Here is an 8,326-nt window from a genome sequence, read left to right as displayed (position 1 = left end):
ATTTAATTTGTTATTACAAACTTCAGAATTTGTTTAAACGAATGAAATTTTTCATAACAAATTTCTGAATTTGTTTAAACGGATTTAATTCGTTATAACAAATTTTTGATTTCGTTATATATGAATTCAACAAATTTATTATTTCAGATTAAATTCGTTATAACGAACTCAACAAATTTGTTATATCAGATTAAATTTGTTCTAACAAATTCAAAGAAATTGTTATAACGAATTAAATTCATTATTATAACAAATTCGACAATTCATTGTATCGAATTCAAAAATATTTTTGATAGGTCCTAAATGGGCTTGCAAATGAGAAAGGTCGTTTGCTTCAAAATGAATTTCCTTTAGTCGTGCACAAAAACTTGTATTACAAAAACTGATCATTTTTATTTTCAGTAATTTATAATGGAATGTATTGGGATGAAACATAGGGAGATAATGAACTATATTCAAGATCAAAGTCCATAAAACAATTCAAAATAGGAGTATAGCAAACACAGACCTCGTTAACATTGGAGGTGGGATCAGGTGGAATGGAGGAGTGAGCATCCCATGCCGATCGGTTACACCCGCGGTGTGCTCCTTGTCATGATTGGGAAATCACGGAAAAATCCGTCGTCAATTCAGTGTTTAAACAATGCACTAACAATTGGTATGAAAAACGTCAGTCAGCAGCATTTGACTCAATGATAAATTGTATTTGCTCACAAGGCCATTGTATCGACCATAGAACTTACGAAATGCTGACTTTAAACGAGACTGCTGAAATTCTTGTTTCATCAACTTGTTTGTCAATAATTTACCTCGTTTTAGAAATCGTTCATACGTACAGCATGCTCTTGAGTATCGAATCAACTTAGATATATTAACTCCGTATGTAGGTGATGAAGCCAGTGAAGGTATATTGCTGCACAAGTGAGAGAAGTTGACGATAGAAAAGATACAGTAGTCACGTTTATCATAGATCTTGGTTGTTAGATTAACATTAATGTTTATTCTTTTTCAAGTAAAATATTCAAATATGAAACAGATGTGTCAGACTCTGTGGTATCTTTCATCTCAAGCTCAAGAACAAAGTGCTATATCCTGTCCAACCTTTGATATGGTTCAATTATTTTATAATGTGAAGAAAAAAATCTCTGAAATAAAAATATTTATGAAAATGTTTCTTATATATATTTATATTTTTCAAGCTGTTTATACTTTTAATGATCAAAAAAATTTTGCATACACGTAAACAAAATTAAGGAAAATTCTAGTATTCACCACCCCCCTGTTTTGTCATGAATTTTAAATCAAATTCTCTCCTTCGCCATCCACTTTGAAAAACATTTCATCTGTCCACAAAAACAAACCATTTACAAAACACATAATTTTAAAAACATGACTGTGCATAAGCTTCTAAGGGCCGCATCAGTGCCTTCTCTTGATTTGTAATAACATGTACAAATTATATTTAGAGTTCGTATTTGTAACAATAAAGTAAGGTATTTGGCATCGGAAGATATACTGGACCGGAAGTGTTGGTCTGAGTGGCTTTATGTGGTTCAAGTACCATTGAAACACAATGCAGGGATTGTTCGATTCCTGTTCAACGGACTGTCCTTTTGAATGAACCAACAAAATTGAAAATGATGACCTCATAAAATATTACATAACCAAAAAGACTTAGATGGTCTTTCATAGTGAGGAAACAAAACATGATTACGTCACTGTCATTTATTTTCATATATATTTATATTCCATATTTAATTAATGCAATACAAAAACACTAATAAAAGAATTCAATATGTCCCCACTAAAAAAATACAAATTTAGACTACATGTATTTTGAACAGAATAAAAAATGGTGTAAAAAATAATCTTAGCATTCATTGTTTCTGCTCTTGTACAATGCAGACAAATTTTAATCAACAAAAACAAACCATTTACAAAACAAATAAAATCCATAATTCACTGTCCCATTTCACAAAACTGAAGAATATTTTTACTTTCTCAAAGCGATGGGGAATGTCATCTTGTGTCAGTGCCCTCTACCCACAAATTCACTACCTTCTAAAATATTGATTTAAATGGTCTTTTATGAGACTTTCACCCAAGAAATTAATTTCCTACAAACCTATAAGTTCAAAGTCCCTAAAAATTGCCACATAAATTGATTCAAAAACAACCAAGAAAAATACATATACAGTATGCTGTTACATGTACATGTATAAAGCATTCACTTTCATTACTGGTATTCATCAATTTTTGTTTCATTTCACGATGAACATGATATATGATTGAGTAATAGAGTGCATATACATGTAACTCATGCTAAATAAATATTAATCATATGATTTCTAGTATGTCCAACTTCCATTAAAATACAACTGCTTTTCACAGTTGGGTCTAACATTCCGTATAAACTGTACATGTAATCACCCTTGTTTCGCACATGCCCACTCACTCTCATACTCACAAGCACATAACTATCGCCCCCAATGCTATTGTGTAGATATATCATAATAAAATTACACATATGAACATTTTTAATTTACTTACAGATATATTTTTCTCATATTCCTTTTAATTTTTTTTAGTACTTATGCATTGTTCACATGGAGAGTTTAAATTAATGTGAAATAAAATAATGTGAATTAAATTAATGCAAATTAAATTGCACTTACATGTACATATGTGAAGTTAACTAATGCCAATTAAAATTTTATTTCTACAATGATTAGGCTCACAAATGCAGAGCAAATCCATTTGACATACCGTATAATCCCTATAAACCGACCCGGGCGCTTAGAAAATTGCGAAAAGGGGGCGTTTATTTTGCTATTCTCTTTATAATACAAAACAAAGAAAAGCTGGAGACCAACACCTTGAAGTTAAAATTGCGGAAGATTCTCTTTATAATATTTAATGTCATATTTTAACTTCAAAAAATCTTTTGAAAAAAAAAAATACAAAGAACCATTATAATAATGTATTACTTTACTTTAAGTGAAGATAATCCACCAAAATTATGCTAATAGATTCATTTTTCGCTGAGAAATTGGATAATAGACAAGTTTCATTTTCACTTTCTTAAAATTTTGGCTGACTTTTGATACGATTCTAGGTGCTTTTAATCACTGTACAGGGCGTCCTTATTTCCTGACAACTGAAAAAGACCTAATGGGGCACTTATAGGGGCAGGGGCGGTAAATAGGGATTATACGGTAATATTGTATTGACTCCACACACGTAAAGGATTAACATACAACATATTATTTCCCCCGTTTTTTTTAAACTCAAAAATACTTTTAATAGCGCAGATACTTATACCATAGCACTGATATGTAAAATACAATAAAATCACATATTTTAGTGGGCTCAAATTTTCGTGGTTTGAGAAAAACCTCTAGATTCATGGGGATTGGAATTCATGGATGAAGAATTGTTGAGTAGTTACATGTGTATGTATGTTAACATTTTGTGGTGGACATGAATTTGTTGGCATCTGCCATTAGGCATGCAATTGCGTCATAGTTGAATTTGAATAAGCTTCGCTTTAACATGTTTAACAGCGTTCACATTAAGGTTTTTTTTCAAATTAACATAATTCACAGCAAACTAAATAAATTCAAATTAAACTAATTAAAATTTTGCATTTTGTTCTCCATGGGAACACAGTAAAACATAAATTTGCAGTAAACTTAAGTTTAATTCAAAAGTAAAGTCTCAGTGTGAATAGGGGCATACACTGTAAGTATCTGACATTGACTAGATAATACATTGGGGTGTTTGATGGCACATGTATAGATCCACCTCAGACTTATTTTGTTTAACATGTGTCATGTAGTTATCATGTCAAAGATGTTTTTTGATGATGCTATGATGTAGATGGGGGCTTTTTAACGACTTTGGCCTCTAACATTTTCTCTCTCTCTTGTTCACGCTCCTTCTGATGAACTTTTTGTAGATCCTCCTTCTGTTTTTGCTGCTGAATCTTCACAGCTCGCCTCTATTATTTTAATATATGAAAATAAAAATCATATTTCATAATTGATAACAAATTTAGATTGAAAACATTATAATTACATAATTATCTTCAAAAAATTAAATCATTGTAAGATAGAATTTTAGATATTAAAATTTATTCAACAAATGACATATACCATGCTAGATGCAAAATAAACCTCCTAAAATATTATAAGGAATCTAGTTCAAGCTTTAAGCCAAAATTTAACCTGATTTATAGCAAAGACTTTTCACACAGTCATGTGATATTCGTTTTTTTCCAATTGTATGCTTCTTGTATGTCTTCATGTAGCAGTGCATGGTTAATTTGGTTTTTTAAATTGCTTTATTTAGCATTCACAAATAAACACACATTAACAAGCAACTTACCCTATAAATCTATGATCATCAAGTTATCTTAATTAGATATTTTTTAGTTTATTTTTTTTTTTACTTACCTTTAGCTTGGCAGCTTTCTCAGACAAAGCATTCATCTCTTTCTTGAGGTTGATCAGCTTTGTGTGGTATTTCTTTGCCTGGGCCATCTACAAAAAATATTTATAAGACATAAAACAAATCAACTGCATTCAATTAATTTATTAATAGTAATTTTTTTATGAAATTGGAATTTGCATGTATATTATGTACAAGTATAAATCCAACATCATATGCCATAAACATGTACTGTGAATTTACCTTTTTTTTTTTTTTTTGAAAGTGCAAAGAGCAATTATTAAATTATAAAAGCTGACAAGATTAATAGATTTTTGTAAATTTAAATTGTCTGGAATAACACAGTTGAGCAAGGGTATCTCAACTCAAATATCAAGCTGGATAATGCAAAATAAGTTGAAGTCTCAAAAACATCTTTATGCATATATTTAGCCTCAATCTCAAATACATATCAGTTTTTTTTGGTTTTTTTATCAGTTGTAGTAAGTAAAGTTTTAGACAATGAGGTTTCACTTGACAACCCTGTGTCTATAACATGGAATTCAACAACTGTCACACTGCGTTTTCACAAACAGTACTTGGCAGAATAACATTTCAAAGATTCCAAGTTCCTTTATGATAAAAATTAAAAACAGCTTACCGTTTTAGTGATTTCCTCCATGTCTTGACAATCTGTAAACTTAGCATTCTCCTGTTGTACCGACTCTACCATGAACTGCTGGTTTTGTCTGAGTAAAGGACAAAAAACATTAAAGCATGTCAAACAGTTGGTAGAGAAACTGTGATTTTTATTTATTCTTTTGCCACATTCATTTAACTTACTGTATAAAGGGTTATTTTCACCCAATGTTATTTTTGCCCATTCACTTTTGCAAACAAGTTTGCCCAGTTTTAAATTCACCCAGCCACAGTTCTGTATAAGATATAGATATATATATATATACATGTATTTCCATTTCTAATTTTTTTCTCTATGATAACCCTTTGAAAGTAAGCGGAGTTGATTTCCTGATAATTCTGCCGGAATGTAAATTAGGCAGGTCGATAGGTCAGGAGCTAAGGAAGCCTAGTATGCATGCAAATCTTGTGCGCATCTGTCTCTGAGTCTGACGCTAAGGAGGCCAAATATGCATGTAAATCTCGTGCGGCTGCCGTTGTGTTTGAGGTCAATCGGCGAGGCCTATTGAAATTGGGATGGAAGTCCTCGTGTAATTAAATCTATTAGTCTGCATTTTTAATGTCTAAGTCTACAATTTTATTTCACAATGAAATGGAAATATAAGGAATCACTGTCTTTTTGAGAGTATGCAGTCATAGGCAATAGTGGGAAACATGTGATAATTTTAGCATAACGGGCTTCGCCCGTTATGCAAATTATCCCATGTTTCCCACTATTGTTGATGCCCTGGCATACTCTCAAAACTAGACAGTGATTCCTTAAATATATTATACTGTGGTCTTTGAATTCGTCCCATCTTAAATTTGCCCACTTGTGTCTAGGGTGAAAGGATCAAATATAAAATGGAGGTGAAAATTTGCCTGTATACAAATTATTTACAGATGTATCAGGAAGAGTGAATCTTTGAATTAAATACTGTAAAATCACATATTTTCGAGGGGTCAAATTTTCGAGGTTTGAAGAAAATAGTTTGGTTCATGGGGATTTGGTTTCGTGGTTGAAGAATTGATTAGAAGTAATATATGTGGAAAATTGCATTCCGTGGGGGATAGAAATTCATCGGTTTCTTCATACCTTGAAAACCATGAAAATTAAACCCCCACGAAAATTAGTGATTTCACAGTAATTAAAGATTTAAAACATTGATACCATAATGTATTTTTATAATTATGACTTTAATAAATATTGTATTATATATATATATATATATATATATATATATATATATATATATATATATATATATATATATATATATATATATATATATATATATATAATAACAAAGCTTGATTGTGTTATAGGCATGGAGAAAATGTTTGGCTGAACTTGGATTCATGATCCATGAGTGAGAGTGAGGGCCCCTGCATCGCTAACTCAGGTGCTCTATCAAATGAGCTACCCAGCTGATTTCCATAGCCCAATCATTACATCTCTCCTTCCTTAAATTGTCTTTGCCCTTGAAATCACAACAAAAGTTCTTATTTGCCCCTGGCAGCACTGTTCAGCCTGAAAATTCAGGCAAAGGGTTGTCAATGCACAGGCACTTGGACAAATGTCTGTGGATCAATGGTACCAAACTATGTACATGTAACAGGAAAAGTGAAAATGTATGACTGAACCGGGAGTTGAACTCCAGTTGGGACACGTGGGTAAAAATCTCGAAAGTTGGAGGCCAGCAAAAGAAAAATTGAAGTTTGGGTCTTTGAAAATAACATTTGAGAAGGAACAAATGTGGCAGTCAGGTGACTTTGATTGCCAGTGGCCAAATAGTTCAGCTAGTATTATATCACCTGACTGGATATTCAAGGGAACCAGGTTAACTCCCAGTATAGAACACTGCATTTCTGAGAATCCTTTCCTTTCAAATGTATACTGTAACAGTATTTGTTGTCCTATAAGTGATACAGGGAAGATCCTGGGTGTGTGTCATTATTCTTTCAGTTTAAAGGAGACTGAAAAAATTACAAACTGGGACCAAGATGTCAAACATATAAAACATTTTTTAAAATTATTTAACTTACAGAAGGTCATCAAGTGAGCTTTTGGATTTCTGTAAAGGAGGCAGACAAATCTCCAGTAATCCTAATGACAGCTTCTCCACCACTGATGGATCAACACTGGTATTTCCATCATCCTCTGGATCCACTTCTGAGTTTTCATTTACTTTCAGATCCACCTCTTGCTCCACATTTTCAGAGGTTTTGGAATCTGTTGTCTGATTTTCACTTTCTATAGGATCAACATTTTCTTGTAAACAGAGAAGATACAAATTGTTTGAGCAAATATAATGATATAAATTCGTGATTTAAAGAAAAAGTCTATAAAAATGGTTTACACTATTAAAAATTGTTTACAGTCATGCATTCTTGACAATGTTGTCATCATCCAGCTTAATATCCTTTGAAATTCATAGACAATGACATTTAGGGAATCAACTTGGTTTAGAGAGCTTTGAGAATTCCAAATTAATGTAAATCAGGTCTTTACAGAAATTCTTTGAACCATGGACCTACCTGCTACCTCCAATGGGCAGTATATTTCACTAACAAAATTTAATTATTAACATAATATAAGTGATCATGAACTCTGACAATTTGTTGTTTGTATGTTGTTTAATGCCCCTCTCGAGAATCTTATTTCTATCACTCATATGCAGATGCTATAACTTGGCAGTAAAGAGCTGCGAATTCTGTGCTATACCCAACACTTATGGCCAATGAGCAGTGAGGGATCTTTTTCGTGCCAGCACCTACTGTGACACAGGACTTCGGTAATTTATACAGTCTCATCAAAGGACCACACTCTACGTCCCACAAAGGGATTCGAACCCGCGAAGTAAGGATCAACTCTTCACTGACTCTGAAAAACTAAAGCAGATGCTCTAATCACTGGGGTGGGGGGGGGATAGCTCTAAGTGATAAGCAAAATATATATCACTAGGCCTATTTAACTGTCTACTTGTCTTATCTGATTAGAATTGTTACCAGTTTCACTTGTCTCTGTAGAATCATTCTTTTCTCTATCTGATGCCTCTGACATCTTTGCCTTCTTTGAACGAAGTCACTGGTCACTTATCTATTCTGCAAAATTCTGTGACAAATAAAAATTCTTGTTTTTCACTTTTGTGATCATCTGTGTTTGCTATCTCAAAATGTCATTCACCTAAAAAGTATGAGGCGTAGGGGCCTAAAACAT

At 32.4% G+C, this 8,326-nt stretch overlaps 1 protein-coding gene across 1 annotated transcript; it reads right to left on the bottom strand.

The window, feature by feature from the left end:
- Positions 1-3,846: 3,846 nt before the first annotated feature.
- LOC134268330 (biogenesis of lysosome-related organelles complex 1 subunit 6-like) lies at positions 3,847-7,920 on the bottom strand. The gene is made up of 6 exons (XM_062750575.1): positions 7,832-7,920; positions 7,645-7,673; positions 7,153-7,378; positions 5,090-5,177; positions 4,455-4,541; positions 3,847-4,000 (listed from the first exon to the last, which is right to left on the bottom strand). The coding sequence occupies exons 1-6, from the start codon at positions 7,918-7,920 to the stop codon at positions 3,869-3,871; spliced, it is 651 nt and encodes a 216-aa protein (XP_062606559.1). The 3' UTR covers positions 3,847-3,868.
- Between the last annotated feature and the right edge of the window lie 406 nt (positions 7,921-8,326).

Source organism: Saccostrea cucullata, unplaced genomic scaffold, assembly GCF_032062105.1.
Source record: "Saccostrea cucullata isolate Sc308-1 unplaced genomic scaffold, CSIRO_AGI_Scuc_v1 ctg998, whole genome shotgun sequence".
Taxonomy (NCBI): Eukaryota; Metazoa; Mollusca; class Bivalvia; order Ostreida; family Ostreidae; genus Saccostrea; species Saccostrea cuccullata.
This window is presented reverse-complemented; position numbering and strand designations above follow the sequence as displayed.